At 41.3% G+C, this 19,377-nt stretch overlaps 1 protein-coding gene across 8 annotated transcripts in view; it reads left to right on the forward strand.

Moving 5' to 3' along the window:
* The window catches only part of KMT2A (lysine methyltransferase 2A), an 80,531-nt gene that overhangs the window by 47,431 nt on the left and 13,723 nt on the right, over positions 1-19,377 (forward strand). For 7 of the 8 annotated variants that reach the window (XM_070624941.1, XM_070624942.1, XM_070624943.1 and 4 more), the window contains 11 exons: positions 780-917; positions 1,960-2,118; positions 2,383-2,500; positions 2,619-2,697; positions 3,742-3,902; positions 4,098-4,283; positions 4,498-8,737; positions 9,413-9,493; positions 10,388-10,452; positions 11,732-11,902; positions 13,590-13,664. In XM_070624941.1, coding sequence (XP_070481042.1) covers positions 780-917; positions 1,960-2,118; positions 2,383-2,500; positions 2,619-2,697; positions 3,742-3,902; positions 4,098-4,283; positions 4,498-8,737; positions 9,413-9,493; positions 10,388-10,452; positions 11,732-11,902; positions 13,590-13,664 — 5,473 coding nt within the window. The remainder of the gene's footprint in view (positions 1-779; positions 918-1,959; positions 2,119-2,382; positions 2,501-2,618; positions 2,698-3,741; positions 3,903-4,097; positions 4,284-4,497; positions 8,738-9,412; positions 9,494-10,387; positions 10,453-11,731; positions 11,903-13,589; positions 13,665-19,377) is intronic. The other variant, XM_070624945.1, reaches the window with a different exon arrangement.

Genomic DNA, 19,377 nt, shown 5'->3' on the forward strand with positions numbered 1-19,377 from the left:
TTGATGACTGGGTGCCATTTATTTAATGAATGTTTGTCACTTAGTTTGTGGCACTTGGGTTTTTGTCTATAACTGATTTCGTTGATTTAAAAGATGCTTTGCCTTAAATTAACCTGCTGATGTCTAGTAATTTCTACAGGAAGTTCCTCAAAAAAGATTTTATGAAAGTCAATAAAACATAAGTTGCATGTTAAACGGCTTGTGTTCAATGTAGTATAGCAGAATGGTTAGGATCCCAGTTCCGGCAGGCTGCCTGGATTCATCTCTGTGCTTTAGTGACTAGTTGTTGACCTTGGCAAGGAACTTAACCTCTCTGACCCTCAGTTTCATTTTTAAAATGAGGATAATAATAATACTTAGAAGGGTTATGAGGATTAAAGGAAATAATGTATGTAGAGACTTATTTACTGCCTGGCACGTAGTGAGCTTACAAGAAAAAAAGATTTTTTAATGCAAGCTGAGAGAGAGAGAGACCTGCCTTTGAAAGATGGTTTTAAAGAAGTCAGTGCATACTTTTATAAACTTACCACATGTTGCTTATTTTTTAATTCTCTGCGTTTATAAAATATTTCCAGTCTATGGAAAAGGTCATCTAGAAAAGAGAGAAGTGGAAACAGAGAAACATTGAAAAATGAATTGTGATTTTTGTGTGCATCCCTAAGTTAAAGAGTTATCATTGATTTATTGAAGTTATCTTCACCGAGGTAAAGCTAATAGCAAGGAAAATCTTCTTTGACATGATATTTTTTAAAGAATAAAGAAATCTCTTCATTTCCTAGGATGCTGGCCGTTTGCTATACATTGGCCAAAATGAGTGGACACATGTAAATTGCGCCTTGTGGTCAGCAGAAGTGTTTGAAGATGATGATGGGTCACTAAAGAATGTGCATATGGCTGTGATCAGGGGCAAGCAGCTGGTAAGAACTTGTGGGTAAATGTTATCGAAAAGATACCCTCTTAGTTTCCAGATAGTCTTTCTGTGGCTAAATGCTGCCTCACTATGGTTTTCTTAGTGCCTTCAGAATGGTTAGCCAACAGCAAATACTGTGTGCACTGTAGGCAGATTGCTGTTCTGACTGAGCCTTAGAGGATGGGTGCAAAACAAATAGAAAATAAAGTATACGTAGTTTGGGAGATAATTCAGATGTGCAAGAAAGGTGTTAACTTATTAAGTGATTTAGACAAAATGACTCAAAGGTCCCAGTGGAATCAACACTCTGAAGTTTCATGGGATAAACACACGTAAATACATACACGAAGAGGGGATGTGGAAAGGGATCAGTAGCAGCTGAGAGTAAACAGAAAAGGCCACGAAGGAGTAAAGCTTAAAAATTTTAAAAGCTATATTTTGAAGGAGGGGAGAAAATGAAGGATTATCAAAAAGAAACAAAAATATAGCACGTGCAGAGAAACAATAGAAGTAAATTGTGTGGAGAACATAGTCTTCCCTGGGGAGGAGCCCAGATTGTGACGGTAACAGAATAAGGTGCTGACAAACAGGCCAGTTGAAGGAGATCTTTGAGTCACATGATCAGTTTATCTGTTAAGCCTAGTAAGTAGAGAACCATTATGTTTCTAACTAGTTTTATCTTTCTAGAACTGAGTTCTTTTGCATATAATAGCTTTCTAGAAAGATGATGTTTTTAGCATTGATCTTCAAAGTTTCATCTCCTCTAAATCAGTCTTGCATCCTAGAAAAAAACCTATGTTTTGGTCCAAATTCTAAATCAAATTGTAATACTTAAATTTAGTAGTTATAGGGCCTGTTGGACAATAGGAGAGAGAGGATTTTTAGAGAAAGCTTTATGGCTTATCTGACTTTCTCTGTAATTTAGCAGATTACCGATAAACAAAATGAATTGTAGGAAGCCCAGACTGGGGTGATTCTGTAGAGTAGATGGAAAATGGCTTAAAACATCTGAAAGTCTGACCAGGACTCTGTTCTTTCTGGATTGTTAGAGATGTGAATTCTGCCAAAAGCCAGGAGCCACTGTGGGTTGCTGCCTCACATCCTGTACCAGCAACTACCACTTCATGTGCTCCCGAGCCAAGAACTGTGTCTTTCTGGATGATAAAAAAGTGTATTGCCAACGACACCGGGATTTGATCAAAGGCGAGGTGAGAGAGCTTTAGTTGCATTTTGAATTCTCTACGAATTCAGGGAAACTGTGCTAAAAATAACAAGATGGTAAACTTTGTTTCGCCTTCCTACTAGGTGTTACTAGAACCACTTCCTCTTAGGAGAAATACAGAAGTCTTGCTAGTGAAACAGAAGGGTGATTTTGAGATATGCTCTGTACTTTCCCTCTAAGAGAGTCAGTACCATGAGCATAATGTGTCAAGGGGCAGCCTATTAACAGCTACCCTCGGTTTCCATTTAAGGTGGTTCCTGAGAATGGATTTGAAGTTTTTAGAAGAGTGTTTGTGGACTTTGAAGGAATCAGCTTGAGAAGGAAGTTTCTCAATGGCCTGGAACCAGAAAACATCCACATGATGATTGGTGCGACGTGGGCCTTGGTTGTTGGGGAAGCTGGGTGCATCATTGGGCACTTTCTTGTCTTCAGTTAAAATGAGCCTTCTCATTATGCCCTCTAATCAGTTCTTCTTTCCTTGTTCAGGCTCCATGACAATTGACTGCTTAGGAATTCTGAATGATCTCTCTGACTGTGAAGATAAGCTCTTTCCTATTGGATATCAGTAAGTAGCACTGTAAAGAGGAGACAGCAGCCCCCACAACTTGAGCACCCTGAAGCCATGAGGAGGTCATTACATGTAGGGCCAGACTTGTTAGCTACTTTGAACTGCTACTAAAAATTAACTACTGTTTTTTTCTAGTTCTTGTAGATTGGGACTAAAGTATCATTTTATGTCAGCTAAATCCAGTTAGAGAAGGAGAGCATAATTTCAGAATAATTTCCAAATAAAACCTAAATGGAAAACACAAGGTCTGTCTCTTAAGATCCACTAAATTCCATTCATCTGGATTCAGAAGTTCAGATTGTTGTCATGAATCAAACACCTCATTCTCCAGTCCTCAGTTGTACATTTTATAGGCCCTCCTAAAATTATAAACCCCTACAATAAAAATCAGATTCTCCAGTAAGCATTTACAATTTTTCCTAAATGGAGAAAATTGTTTAAACTTCTAACAAGCTGACAATATAAATTTACAATTCTCTATCTCTCCGCCTTTGGAGTCTCCGTTTGCCTTATATACTCCAGTTTATTCTGCATTCCAGTTCTGACGACACAGTCTGTGCTTCCCATGTCAGCTGGCAGCCCTTTGTGTAGACTAGGCTCCGTCAGCCTCCAACAGATTGGAAGCATTTACATTATCCATGTTTCCTGGGGCTTTTCTCCCAAAGGAAATGCCTCAGGTTTGCTTTTTCCTTACTTGGTACCCATTGTGGGGCAGTAGTCCCTTCCTGACGGCCAGTAACTATTTTTTATAGTAGTTAGTATTTTTCTTTCTCTGCACTTGAGGTTATTTTACTATTTTTGTCCCCTACTTATAATACAATAAAAAAGATTTTGTGCTATTTTCTGAGAGGCTGGGAAAAACCAAAGACTTGAAAAAGCTTGGAACATCCTAACTAGGGGAATCTATAATAAGAATTGATGAAATACAGCTAAATTCTCTTAATCAAGGGGACCAGGGAACCTACGATGAGAAGAGATTTTGACTGTTAGCCTCTGCTTCCATACTGTCACTTATGGTGGCTTTACAAATCTGTTTGCCAGGTGTTCCAGGGTGTACTGGAGCACCACAGATGCTCGCAAGCGCTGTGTGTATACATGCAAGATAGTAGAGTGCCGGCCTCCAGTTGTAGAGCCGGATATCAACAGCACTGTTGAACATGATGAAAATAGGACCATCGCTCATAGTCCATCATCTTTAGCAGGTTAGTCTGTGATCGAGAGGGGACTTGAATTAGATTTTTGGGAGTACTGTGATTGAAGGGTGGGAAAAAAATCCTTTCTTTAGAAGCTCTTGTTTGTTTCTATTTTGATATTTATCTAATAGCTGGCGTTTTATGGGTTCATTTGTTTGGTATTTTAATTGGACTTTTTCAGTAAGACTTTATTTTTTACCACAGAAATTTCATCTAAAGAAAGTCATAACACAGCTGAGAATATAAGTCCTCCGTCACCAGACCGACCTCCTCATTCGCAGACCTCTGGTTCCTGTTTTTATCATGTCATCTCCAAGGTCCCTAGGATTCCAACACCTAGTTATTCTCCAACACAGAGAGCCCCTGGCTGTCGGCCGTTGCCTTCTGCAGGTAAAGGACTTCATCGACCTACTTTACCTGAGAAGGTCGACTCAAAAATTAGTCTGTAATTCTTTCAAGCAACTTTACCTTAGTGACTTTTGCTAATCGGAAATGTTAATTTTTAGTTACCTATAAATATAGATAGCCAAGTCATTGAAACCAATGACAACCACACATTTGTTCTATCTGTAATAGACGTTATTACTTTTTCTCTCTTGTTTAGGAAGTCCTACCCCAACCACTCATGAAATAGTCACAGTGGGTGATCCTTTACTCTCCTCTGGACTTCGCAGCATTGGCTCCAGGCGTCATAGTACTTCTTCCTTGTCACCCCAGCGATCTAAACTCCGGATAATGTCTCCAATGAGAACTGGGAGTACTTACTCCAGGAATAGTGTTTCCTCAGTCTCCACCGTGGGGACTGCTACAGATCTTGAGTCAAGTACCAAAGCAGTCGATCATGTCTTAGGTCCACTGAATTCAAATACTAATTTAGGACAAAACACTCCCACCTCTTCAAATTTGCAAAGGACAGTGGTTACTATGGGCACTAAAACCAGTCACTTGGATGGATCTTCATCTTCAGAAATGAAGCATTCCACTGCTTCAGACTTGGCATCCAAGAGCTCCTCTTTGAAGGGAGAGAAGACCAAAATGCTAAGTTCCAAGAGTTCGGAGGGATCTGCACATAACGTGGCTTACCCTGGCATTCCTAAACTGGCCCCACAGGTTCATAATACAACATCTGGAGAATTAAATGTTAGTAAAATCAGCACTTATGTTGAACACTCTTCGGCGCCGTTTTCTTCTAAAGAGACCCTCTCCTTCCCACCAGTCCATTTGAGAGGGCAAAGGAACGATCGAGACCAACATACAGATTCTAACCAATCAGCTAATCCCCCTCCCAGTGAAGATACTGAAGTCAAAACCTTGAAGCTCTCTGGAGTAAGCAACAGATCATCCATTACCAATGAACATGTGGGATCTAGTTCCAGAGACAGGAGACAGAAAGGGAAAAAATCTAGTAAAGAAACTTTCAAAGAAAAGCATTCCAGTAAATCTTTTTTGGAACCTGGTCAGGTGACGACTGGTGAAGAAGGAAACCTGAAGCCAGAGTCTGTGGATGAAGTTTTGACTCCTGAGTTTATGGGACGACCATGTAATAATGTTTCTTCTGATAAGATTGGGGACAAAGTTCTTTCTATTCCAGGAGTCCCCAAAGCTCCATCCATGCAAGTAGAAGGATCTGCCAAGGAATTACAGACACCCCGGAAACGCACAGTTAAAGTAACACTGACACCTCTAAAAATGGAAAGTGAGAGTCAGTCCAAGAATACCCTGAAAGAAAGTAGTCCTGTCTCCCCTTTGCAAATAGAGTCAGCATCTCCAACAGAACCGATTTCAGCCTCCGAAAGTCCAGGAGATGGCCCAGTGGCCCAACCAAGCCCCAATAATACCTCATCTCAAGATTCTCAAAGTAACAACTATCAGAATCTTCCAGTACAGGACAGAAACCTAATGCTTCCAGATGGCCCCAAACCTCAGGAGGATGGCTCTTTCAAGAGGAGATATCCCCGTCGTAGTGCCCGAGCACGTTCTAACATGTTCTTTGGGCTCACCCCACTCTATGGAGTAAGATCCTATGGTGAAGAAGACATTCCGTTCTACAGCAGCTCAACTGGGAAGAAGCGAGGCAAGAGGTCGGCTGAAGGACAGGTGGATGGGGCTGACGACTTAAGCACTTCAGATGAAGATGACTTATACTATTACAATTTCACCAGAACAGTGATTTCTTCAGGTGGAGAGGAACGGCTGGCATCTCATAATTTATTCCGGGAGGAGGAACAATGTGATCTTCCAAAAATCTCACAGTTGGATGGTGTTGATGACGGGACAGAGAGTGACACTAGTGTCACAGCCACAACAAGGAAAAGCAGCCAGATTCCAAAAAGAAATGGTAAAGAAAATGGAACAGAGAACTTGAAGATTGATCGACCTGAAGATGCTGGTGAGAAAGAACATGTCATCAAGAGTTCTGTTGGCCACAAAAATGAGCCGAAGATGGATAACTGCCACTCTGTAAGCAGAGTGAAAACACAGGGGCAGGATTCCTTGGAAGCTCAGCTCAGCTCATTGGAGTCGAGCCGCAGAGTCCACACAAGCACCCCCTCGGACAAGAATTTACTGGACACTTATAATCCTGAGCTCCTGAAATCTGATTCAGATAATAACAACAGTGATGACTGTGGGAATATCCTGCCCTCAGACATTATGGACTTTGTTCTAAAGAATACTCCATCCATGCAGGCGCTGGGTGAGAGCCCAGAGTCCTCTTCATCAGAGCTCCTGAATCTTGGCGAAGGCTTGGGTCTTGACGGTAATCGTGAAAAAGACATGGGTCTTTTTGAAGTCTTTTCTCAGCAGTTGCCACCCACAGAACCTGTGGACAGCAGTGTCTCTTCCTCTATCTCAGCAGAGGAGCAGTTCGAGTTGCCCCTGGAGCTGCCATCTGATCTCTCTGTCCTGACCACCCGGAGTCCCACTGTCCCTAGCCAGAATCCCAGTAGACTAGCTGTAATCTCAGACTCAGGAGAGAAGAGAGTAACTATCACAGAAAAATCTGTGGCCTCCTCTGAAGGTGACTCAGCCCTGCTGAGTCCAGGAGTAGATCCAACCCCTGAAGGCCACATGACTCCTGATCACTTTATCCAAGGACACATGGATGCGGACCACATCTCCAGCCCTCCTTGTGGTTCAGTGGAGCAAGGTCATGGCAACAATCAGGATTTAACTAGAAACAGTAGCACCCCTGGCCTTCAGGTACCTGTTTCCCCTACCGTTCCTATCCAGAACCAGAAATATGTGCCCAATTCTACTGATAGTCCTGGCCCATCTCAGATTTCTAATGCAGCTGTCCAGACCACTCCACCCCACCTGAAACCAGCCACTGAAAAACTCATTGTTGTTAACCAGAACATGCAGCCACTTTATGTTCTCCAAACTCTTCCAAATGGAGTGACCCAAAAAATCCAATTGACCTCTTCTGTTAGTTCTACACCCAATGTGATGGAGACAAATACTTCAGTATTGGGGCCCATGGGAGGTGGTCTCACCTTGACCACAGGACTAAATCCAAGCTTGCCAACTTCTCAACCTTTGTTCCCTCCTGCTAGCAAAGGATTGCTCCCCATGCCTCATCACCAGCACTTACATTCCTTCCCTGCAGCTACTCAAAGTAGTTTCCCACCTAATATCAGCAGTCCTCCTTCAGGCCTACTTATTGGGGTTCAGCCTCCTCCAGATCCCCAACTTTTGGTTTCAGAAGCCAGCCAGAGGACAGACCTCAGTACCACAGTAGCCACTCCATCCTCTGGACTCAAGAAAAGACCCATATCTCGTCTACAGACCCGAAAGAATAAAAAACTTGCTCCCTCTAGTACCCCTTCAAACATTGCCCCTTCTGATGTGGTTTCTAATATGACATTGATTAACTTCACACCCTCCCAGCTTCCAAATCATCCCAATCTGTTAGATCTGGGGTCACTTAATACTTCATCTCACCGAACTGTCCCCAACATCATAAAAAGGTCTAAATCTGGCATCATGTATTTTGAACAGGCACCCCTGTTGCCACAGCGTGTGGGAGGAAGTGCTGCCACGGCGGCTGGCACGTCAACCATAAGCCAGGATTCTGGCCACCTCACATCAGGGCCTGTGTCTGGCTTGGCATCCGGTTCCTCCGTCTTGAATGTTGTATCCATGCCAACAACAACAGCCCCTGCAAGTAGTGCATCAGTTCCAGGACATGTTGCATTAACCAACCCGAGGTTGCTTGGTGCCCCAGATATTGGCTCAATCAGCAATCTTTTAATCAAAGCTAGCCAGCAGAGCCTGGGGATTCAGGACCAGCCTGTGGCTTTACCACCAAGTTCAGGAATGTTTCCACAGCTGGGGACATCACAGACTCCCTCTACTGCTGCGATGACAGCAGCATCTAGCATCTGTGTGCTCCCCTCTACTCAGACCACGGGCATAACAGCTGCTTCCCCTTCTGGGGAGGCAGGAGAACACTATCAGCTTCAGCACGTGAACCAGCTCCTTGCCAGCAAAACTGGGCTTCTCTCCTCCCAGCGTGATCTTGATTCTGCTCCAGGGACCCAGGGATCCAACTTTACCCAAACAGTAGATGCTCCTAACAGCATGGGGCTAGAGCAGAATAAGGCTTTATCCTCAGCTATGCAAGCCAGCTCAGCCTCTCCTGGGGGCTCTCCATCCTCCGGACAGCAGTCAGCAAGCCCCTCAGTGCCGGGTCCCACTAAACCCAAACCAAAAATCAAACGGATTCAGCTGCCTTTGGACAAAGGGAATGGCAAGAAGCACAAGGTTTCCCATTTGCGGACCAGTTCTGAAGCACACATTCCAGACCAAGAAGCCAACACGACACCCCTGACCTCAGTCACAGGGTGAGAGATCCGAATGTTAGCTGTGCCGGGTCTGTGGGGTGTGTGCTCTGGGGCAGCGGCTGTTGCAGTGGTGGTCTTCCGGGAGGGACGTTCCTCTGTCCAAGCTGCATTGCTCGGGGGTTTTCTGGGTTTTGACTTTGATTTCTTTTTTCTCATGGTGGTGACTTATAGAGCACAATTTAGTTCCATCTGTGGGCAGTTTGTCTCTTGGATAGAATCACATCTTGGATTACTCTTTGCTCGGATTTAAAACAGTGCTGCTGTTTGCTCCTGCTTCTTTTTTGCTGAGCCTTAGGGTGCGGAAGGATGATTAGTCCCGTCTGGAGGGCAGACCACCTGTTGTAGATCCTCGTGATCTCCTTTCATAAAACATTACCGTGAAAGAGTAACATATTTAAAGTGCCCAAGTCAATTTTGACATGCGTATGCACCCATGTAGCCACCATTAAATCAAGATATAAAACATTTCTGGTGCCCCAGAAGGTTCCTTGTGCCCTTGCTTAGTCAGTACCCCTCAAGGTAACCACTCTCTAACCTGTATCACCACGGGTTAGTTTTCCCGGCTCGTAAATTTTATCAGATTGCGATAGAGTCATTTCTTTACGCTGACCTCCACATTTGGTACGTATTTACTGGTGGTTTTTTTTTGAAAAGATACAAATAATTCTGTTCTAGGACTCCGGGAGCAGAGCCGGAGCAGCAAGATACAGCTAATGTGGAACAGTCATCACAGAAGGAGTGTGGGCAGCCCGCAGGGTGAGAATAAAGATTAGTTCTCTAAGATTAAGCCCTCAATTCCATCTACCTCATTTTAAAAATAGTTTTTCATGATTTGTAAAGATTTTTGTTGTCACGGTTTTTTTAATGGAAGTAATACACACTTGCAAAAAAAAAAAAAGGCATAAAATTATTTAAATAATGGATAATGGTTCTGTGTTCATCCTGCCTACCCTCCTCCCAGTCTCTTCCCTGGAGGTAACCATTGCTAATAATTTGCTTTAATCCGTGCAGATATTTCTACGCATATAAAGAAATGTATGTGTACATACTGTTCTGTACTTGTTTTTTTCCCTCATATGTTGTATTGTGTAGATATTTCTGTGCCATTCCATGTAGATGCAGTTCATTTTTTTAACGCCTGCCTCTAGTTCTCTTGTGTGGACATACCATAAGTTATTTAACTAGTCCTCTATTGATATGCATTTGGATTGTTTCCAAGATTTATTTAATTGTGGACAGTGAAAATCGGTGGTGGGTTACTGGCTTGTGCAACATACTTTTATTTTTAGTTAAACCAGCTAACTTACTTAAGTAACTCCAGCACTGCTTCTAACAAGTATCCTTTCATTTTTTTCTAATACTAAGGATATGAGAAAAATTTCAAGGACACAGTCTTCAACTCCAAAAGCAGAAACTTAATGTCAATATTGGGGAAAGAATCTCATAAAAGATACTTTTATGCCATGTACCATACAGTAGTGTGGTGGTGGTGTTCATTCTACAGGTTGTACCCAAAGCGCCCTACGGTTCATTTCTACTCGTTGTTTTGTGTAGCTGACACAGCCGTATGGCAGACTGTTGGCAGTTTTTGTCTTTGACTTGAAGAACTAGCTGATGCTACAGCTCACATTTAGGTTTCTTTTCATTTAGGCAAGTGGCTGCTCTTCCTGAGATTCAGATGACGCAAAATCCAGCAAATGAACAAGAAAGTACAGGTAGGTGGGTGGGTAACAGGTCAGAATCAGAATTTCAAAGCCAAAAGTACTATAAAAATCACCTACATTACCTACTGATTTTTCTGGATTAAAAAAAAAAAAAACCCTAAGCTCCAAAGAGGTGAAGTGATTGGTCAGAGTTGTGGACTAAAGCTCAGAGCTGAGCATCCATCTCCTGGTCCAGCGCTCGTCTGCTGCGTATTCTGTGATCTTCTGTCAACTAAAGGACGCAGGACTAAAAAATCTGTGAAGACTCTTCTGCTCTGCTTGCTTTAACAGCAGTGTGGTTTAAATAGCTAGTGATAACCCGGCTTTATCCCTTAGTTGTCACTGAAGGAAACCAACAATGGTTTTTATCATATAAGATAGCCAGATATTGGTTATGACACTAGATACATCTCTGTAGCACTTTCCATCTGTCCTAATGAATTTGATCAGTAAACAACTGGTCACTTCAAGATTAGAGAGTTCCGGATATAAGGCTTTGCCCATTTCCATCGAGGGGACATCCCAAAAGAGAACCAGGTAGAGAAAATGCGTAGGCAGAAGATTTGGGACGTAATCACGTTCCGCTGATTTGCTGATTCCCCAAGAGATACGTTTCTTTATGTAAGAAGACAGTGAGGGGTGGTGGCTGACTTGCAGACTCTGGAGCCCGATGGGTTGAAATCCCAGCTTTACCACTGATAAGCTGTATGAAACGGGGCCAAGTACTTAACCTCTGTCTGCCTCAGTGTTCTCACCTTCAATGTGTAGATAAGAATAACACCTACCTCACTGGATTGTTGTTGTAAGGTTTTTCTGAGTTAATATTATAGGAGGTTCCTAGAAGAATGCCTCATACATAGTGCTTCATGCGTATTAGCCATTATTATTTTTTAACTTTGACCCTATTGAGGGCAATTACTTATTGAAAAACTATCAAATTGTCATACCAGAAGCTCTGTCACATCTCGCATACAAAGTAGAGGAAGATTGGCACAGATGTTAGCTCAGGGCTAATCTTCCTTGAGCAAGAAAGAAATAAAAAAGAAGATTGGCAACAGATGTTAGCTCAGGGTGAACGTCCTCACCCAAAAAAAAAAAGAAATCTAGTTTTAGCCACTTTCTAGCTATGACCTTGGGTAAGCTGCTTCACCTCTTTGAGCCTCAGTTTTGTTATCTGTCAGTGGGAATAATAATACCAACTATGGAATGGTGTTAGCTTTAGAGATAATGTATGTGAAGTCAGTGCTCAGTAAGTGCTGTTGCATGTTGGCCCCTATTTTCTCTCTCATAGAACCAAAAACAGTGGAAGAAGAAGAAAGTAACTTCAGCTCTCCACTGATGCTTTGGCTCCAACAAGAACAGAAGCGGAAGGAAAGCATTGCTGAGAAAAAGCCTAAGAAAGGACTTGTTTTTGAAATTTCAAGTGATGATGGCTTTCAGATCTGTGCGGAAAGTATTGAAGGTCAGTGGATTGAGTTGGGCTGGCCCACCAGCACAGGCCCTGTTTCAGCTGGATCCACGCTGTCTATATTAGTACTGTTTGGGCAGTTTTGTGCTAGGTGTTGTGGAAGATATTTGGACACATTATATATTTAACATGTCCTTAATAGTTAGTTATTGGAGAAATAGTCCATCATTTATGTGAAAACTTGATATAGGTTCTGTTTTTAAGATTGCACACACCTCTCTCTGACTTCTGCCTTCACACATTGCTTCCCTCTGCTTGGAATATTCTTTCTCCTCTCATACATCTGGGAGCTCCAGCTCATCCTTCAAGATTCAGCTCAGAAAGTCTTCCCTGACCTGAGGCACTCTCCCTCTCTCCTTTCAGCAACTTTTAGGATCTCAAATATTTCTCTCTCATAGCTTAAAATTTGTTTTCTAAATGTTCGCTTACTTTTATCTTACTCAACAAGGAACTTCCTGTAAGGGCTGGGATTTTATTTTCTTCCTCATCTTTGTATCCCCAGCATGTAGATGTTCACTGGCTGTTGAAGGACTGGTGAATGTTCTCTAGGTAGTAAGTACCAGAGGAGCTTGAAGGAGAGAAATACTGCTATGGGTCAGTTAGAGTTATCAAAAAAAAGTGAAGGTTAATAGAATAGAAGATTCTGTTAAAGGAGATAATAGAATTTGGGTTAGGCAAAGAGGAGTGGGAAAGCCTTTCTAAGGAGGGATGTAAGCAGAGTTAAAAGACAGGATTGCGTTTGGCGGGTACAGAGTGGCGTCACGTGGGAGGATGAAATCCCTGTGAAGTAACGGTGAAAAACACAACTGGGAAGGTGGGTTGGGCCCAGGTTTGCGAGGGCCTTCAGTGCCAAACCGTGAGGCCTTGTTAAATCTTGAGGAGTGAGATAAAAGCTGAATTTCGAGAAGCTTAATGTGGTAGCTCCATATAAAATAGATTGAATTAGAGACACTAAAAGCAAGAGGTCACTCATGAGAGTATTGCTGCAGCGGAGATGTCAGGTGATAAAGCCCATTTCTGGTAGGAAGAGAAAGAAAGGAAAGAAGAACATACTTAATGACTGCTTGGATCTGGAGAGTGGGGAGAGAAGAGTCAAAGAGACTGAAGATTCAGGCCTGAGTGACTGAAAGACAGATATGTAAGGAGAACAAGAAAATTACCAGTTCGAATGTATGAGTTCCACATAAGATATACTGAGTGTGGAGTGCTGGTAAGAAATCCAACAGACAGTAAGAGGTCATAGAATCTTAAGTTAGAGCTGGAAGGAACTGGAAAGATTTTCTAATTACACCCCTTAATTTTAAGGAACTGCGGGGTTATGATCTCCCCAGAGTCCTGATTAAGTTGTTAGTGCTGGTATTGTATTGGATGGGGATACAGGGAGTAGAATTGATGGCATACTTTCGGGGTTGGGACGCAGACTGCCGGCAGGGGAGCCGAATGCTTTGGTGGTTCAGGGTCATTTGCAGAAGGTCTGGCTCTCCTCACTGCTTCTGTGTCCCTTCTAACAGCAGGGAGCCCTGCTGGCTACTGCACCTTCTAGTGCACTGAACTGATCCACACTACGAGAACAACAACAAACTCCTCTCGCGTGGTGTGTCTTTGCGCTGTGGGGAGCACAATGTTTGTGCATGCCATTGGTGTTAAGAGGTGTTTGACCAGATATTTTATTTTCTCATAGATGCCTGGAAGTCACTGACAGATAAAGTCCAGGAAGCTCGATCAAATGCCCGCCTAAAGCAGCTCTCATTTGCAGGTAACAGCTACCGTGGTCATTTTCCTCCTGTCTCAGAATATTCTGGTAACTTGTTGGTCTAAGCTGCAGAGTTGATTCTACAAAAAAAAACAACTTTCTTTTTTTGTTTTTTTTACAACTTTTCACAGCTTTATTGAGATATAATTCTTATATAGTTCACTCATTTAAAACATACAATTCAGTATCTTTTAATATATTGACAGAGTTGTGCAACCATCACTACTGTATGGTTCCAGAACATTTTCAGCATCCCCAAAAGAAACCCCATAGCCATTAGCAGTCATTCCTCAGCCCTAGCCCCTGGCAGCTACTCATCTGCTTTCTGTCTCTATGGATTTGCCTGTTCTATACATTTCACATAAATGGAATACAATATATGGCCTTTTCTGACTGGCTTCTTTCGTTCAACGTAAGGCTTTCAAGATTTCTCCCTACTCTAACATTGCATCAGTACTTCATTTCTGTTTCTTTACAGATGAATTTTTTTTTTTTTATAGTTTAGGAAAATATTTAATGTTTTTGGAAAACTTTACATGATCTATAAATAACAAGCAAGTACGTAGAAACATCTTCACTTCCTGTTCTGAATTTGCAAATAATGTACAAGTATGTAAATCACACTTGAAATTGTAATACAGATGAATTTTTTTATTGTGGTAAAAAACACACAACATAAAATTTGCTGTCTTAACCATTTTTAAGTGGACAGTTCAGTGGTATTAAATACATTCACATTGTTGTGCAGCCATCACCACCATCCATCCCCATAACTCTGTTCATCTTGTAAAACTGAAACTCTAAACCCATTAAACAGTAACTCTCTATTCTCTCTCCCCCGCCAACTTCTGTTTTTGTTTTTTGTGAGGAGGATTGGCCCTAAGCTAACATCTGTTGCCAATCTTCCTCTTTTTGCTTAAGGAAGATTGTTGCTGAGCTAACATCTGTGCCAATCTTCCTATATTTTATATGTGGGATGCCACCACAGCATGGCTTGATGAGTGGTGTGTAAGTCCACACCCAGGATCTGAACCTACAAACCCTGGGCCACCAAGTTGGAGTGCACGAACTAAACCACTACATACCAGGTCAGCCCCTCCCCACAATTTCTGGAAACCACCATTATACTTTCTGTCTTTATGATTTTGACTACTTTGAGTATCTCATGTAAGTGGAATCATACAGTATTTGGCTTTTTGTGACTGGCTTATTTCACTTAGCATAATGTCCTCAAGATTCATCGATGTTTTCCTTTTTAAGGCTGAATAATATTTCACTCTGTGTGTATGTATGTGTGTGTGTATCACATTTTGCTTATTGATTGATCCATCGATGGACACTTGGGCTGCTTCCACATTTTAACTATTGTGAATAATTCTGCTATGAACGTGGGTGTGCAGACATCTGTTCAAGATCCTGCTTTCACATCTTTTGGGTACATACCCAGAAGCGAGATTGCGGGGTCATATGGTACGTTTATTTTTAATTTTTTGAGGAATAGCCATACTGTTTTCCACAGCAGCTGTACCATTTTATGTTCCAACCAGCAGTGCACAAGGGTTCCAATTTCTCCAAATCCTCGCCAACACTTGTTGTTTTCTGCTTTTATGATAGTAGCCATCCTAATGGGTATGAGGTGGTATCTCATGGTGGTTTGGATTTGCATCTCCCTGATGATTCATGATGTTGAGCATCTTTTCATGTGCTTATTGTTCATTTGTATATCTTCTTTGGAGAAATGTCTATTCAAGGCCTTTGCCTATTTCTTAATCAGGTGGTTAGCTTTTTGCTGTTGAGTTTTAGAATTTCTCTGTATATTCTAGATATTAATCCCTTATCAGATGCATGATTTGGAAATGTTTTCACCCATTCCGTGGGCTGCCTTTTTAATCTGGGGATAGTCCTTTTTTTTTTTCAGATTGGTGAGGGAGGTATTTTGGGGGCAAGAAAATATGGTTCATAGGTCCTGCTCTGTCCAACTATGGTGGTCTTTGGGTGAACTATAATTAAAGTTGCACACAGCCTCTCCCAGTAGTCACTCAGAACTGATTACTGATAACACATGTAAAATTTTACTCCTGGAGGAAACCAGCATCCTGAACTCAGAGTGCAGCCTCAAATTGAGTAGCCTGGCACCGCCTTTTTGCCAACAAGACAAAGATTCCTTTGATTTATCCATGTCTTTTGCTGCCACATAGAATGCTGGCAGTGATCTCTGGAGGCAGAAACAACTGACTTCAAGCTCCATTTCTGCCCTTTTGCTATCAATGTTACATTGGATGCAACCTGATTAACTTCTCTGAGCTCACTCTCCCTATCTTTAATGTAGAAATATTAATGCAATTTGTTGAGGACTAATTAAAATAATGAACCTGACATTATTGGCAGCTATATATATATATATATATATATATAGTGCACTGCTTATTTATATGTATATAAGTAAATTTTTATTTATTTATATATCCTAATATACCTAACATGCCAAATTAAGATTATTCTGATTGAAAGGATTTGAGACAGAATTCAGAGAAATCATTGAATACTAGCTTTTTTTTTTTTTGGATAGTGTCTTTTGATGCATAAAATGTTTTAATTGTCATAAAGTCCAATTTTTCAACTTTTTCTTTTATTGCCCATGTGTTTGGTATCATATCTAAGAAATCATTGCCAAATCCAGTATCGTGAAGATTTTGTCTTATGTTTTCTTCTAACAGTTTTATAGTTTTAGGCCCTTGATCCACTTTAAGTTAATTTTTGTATATGGTGTTAGGTAAGAGTCCAACTTCATTTTTTATGTATCACGTTGATTGATTTGCGGATGTCAAACCATCCCTGTGTCCCTGCTGTGAATTCCACTTGATCGTGATGTATGATCCTTTTGATGAATTGCTGAATTCTGGTTGCCAAAATTTTGTTGAGAATTTTTGCATCTGTGTTCATCAGCGATATTGGCCTGTAGTTCTCCTTTTTCGCACTGTCCTTGTCAGGCTTTAGTATCAGCGTGATGTTGGCCTTGTAGAATGTGTTAGGAAGTGTTCCATCCTCCCTGATTTTTTGGAATAGCTTGAAAAGGATAGGTGTTAAATCCTCTGAAAGTTTGGTAGACTTCCCCAGGAAAGCCTTCTTGTCCTGGGGTTTTATTGTTTGGGATGCTTTTGATTGCTGTTTCATTCTCTTTCCTTGTGATTGGTCTGTTCAGATTGTCTATTTCTTCTTGAGTGAGATTTGGGAGGTTGTAAGAGTCTAAGAATTTATCCATTTCCTCTAGGTTATCCATTTGGTTGGCATATAGTTTTTGAGAGTATTCTCTTATAATCTGTTCTATTTCTCTGGAGTCTGTTGTTATTTCTGCTCTTTCATTTCTGATTTTGTTTATTTGAGCTTTCTCTCTTTTTTTCTTTGTAAGTCTGGCTAGGGGTTTGTCAATTTTGTTTATCTTCTCAAAGAACCAGCTCTTTGTTTCATTGATCCTTTCTACTGTCTTTTTTGTTTCAATAGCATTTATTTCTGCTCTGATTTTTATTATTTCTCTCCTTCTGCTGACTTTGGGCTTTGTTTGTTCTTCTTTTTCTTATTCAGTTAGGTGTAATTTGAGATTCCTTATTTGGGATTTTTCTTGTTTGTTAAGGTGTGCCTGTATTGCGATGAATTTCCCTCTTAATACAGCTTTTGCTGCATCCCAAATGAGTTGGTATGGCATGTTATTTTCATTTGTCTCCAGAGATTTTTGATTTCTTCTTTAATTTCTTCAACGATCCATTGCTTGTTCAATAGCATATTGTTTACTCTCCACATCTTTGTCCCTTTCTCAGCTTTTTTCTTGTAATTAATTTCTAGCTTTATCGTGTTAGGATCAGAGAAGATGCTTGTTATTATTTCAATTTTTAAAAATTTATAGAGGCAACAGATTGTTGGATCTTGTTCTTTAATCCATCTTGCCACTCTGTGTCTTTTTATTGGAGAGTTCAATCCGTTTACATTGAGGGTGATTATTGATGTATGAGGGCTTAATGCTGTCATTCTGTCATTCATTTTCCAGTTTTCCTGTGTTTCCTTTGTTTCTCGTCCTGTGTGTTTTGGTCTACACATTGATTTCTGCAGTTTCTTGTGCTGTGTTTCTTTGTTTTTTCCTTATTTATTTTTTGTGTCTCTGTTCTACTTTTTAGTTTAGTGGCTACCCTGCAGTTTGTATTCAGAATCTTGTGCATAACATAGTCCTTTTTCTGATTGCCTCTTATTTCCTTAATCTAAACTGATTCAGTCCCTTTCTTCCTCCCCTCCTAAGTTATAATTCTCGTATCTTATTCCAACTTGCGTTGTGAGTTTGTGGTTAAAGTGACAAGATTGTCTTTGTTTTTGGTGTTTCCCTTCCCTTTATCCTAATGCTATAGTTGAATATTTGCTATCCTATTCTATCTGTCTCCCTACTCTGTGTTTTGTGACCCCTTTCTCCCTTTTTTTCTTTTTTCAGGGATGGGGGCCTTCTTGAGGATTTCTTGTAGGGGGGCTCTCATGGCTACAAAGTCCCTTAGATTTTGTTTGTCTGGGAAAGATTTAACTTCTCCCTCATATCTGAAGGATATTTTTGCTAGATAGAGTATTCTTGGCTGAAGATTTTTATCTTTTAAGGTTTTGAATATGTCATTCCATTCTCTTCTAGCTTGTAAGGTTTCTGCAGAGAAGTCTGCTGAACGTCTGATAGGAGTTCCTCTGTAAGTTATTTTCTTCTGCCTTGCTGCCCTGAGCATTCTTTCTTTGTCATTCATTTTTGCCAGTTTTACTACTATGTGCCTTGCAGTAGGTCTTTTTACAATGACAAATCTAGGAGATCTGAAAGCTTCGTTCACACACATTTCTCTCTCATTCCCTAGATTTGGGAACTTCTCTGCTATTATTTCTTTGAACACGCTTTCTGCTCCATTCTCCTTCTCTTCACCTTCTGGGATATCTATAATTCTTATGTTGCATTTCCTCGTTGAGTCAGATATTTCTTGGAGACTTTCTTCATTTCTTTTTAGTCTCAGTTCTCTCTCCTCCTCTGTCTGGAGCAATTCAACACGTCCATCTTCGATTATGCTGATTCGCTCCTCTGTGGTATCCACACGAGCATTCAGGGAGTCTGTATTTTGTTTTGTCTCTTCCATTGTGTCTTTCATTTCTAGTATTTCTGATTGATTTTTCTTTATAGTTTCAATCTGTTTTGTGAAGCTCTTGAACTCGTTGAATTGTTTCTCTATATTCTCTTTGACCTCATTGAGTTTCTTGACAATAGCTATTATGAATTCATTGTCATTTAGTTCACTCATTTCTGAGTCTTCAGGGCAGAATTCTGGGTATTTGTTTTCTCTCTGGTCTGGAGTTTTGGTGAACTGATTGATGGTGGAACTACGTGTTTTTCCCATTGTGATATTATTTGGTTGCAGTTACAGCCTATCACCACTGGGTGGGGGTCGAGAGCCATGTATTCTGAGCCCTCCCCCTTCAGCAGAGATGGCACCGGGCAGGCGGGGTGGGGGGTTGGGGGTACAGTGTTTTCTCCAGCATGCAGTCCCCAGTTTCCGGATCAGCTCTTGCTGTCTGGTCTCCTGGGGTCTTGGCTTGATGAGGTCACCCCATGCAAAAGCTTTCTGCCGTTAGAGGGCGTCCCTCTAGGCTGCAAGGGTGCTAGGAAGTCCTGGGTGATCCCACGGACACATGACTCCTCCACCGCTCC

This window comes from Equus przewalskii, chromosome 6, assembly GCF_037783145.1.
Source record: "Equus przewalskii isolate Varuska chromosome 6, EquPr2, whole genome shotgun sequence".
In the NCBI taxonomy this organism is placed as follows: domain Eukaryota; kingdom Metazoa; phylum Chordata; class Mammalia; order Perissodactyla; family Equidae; genus Equus; species Equus przewalskii.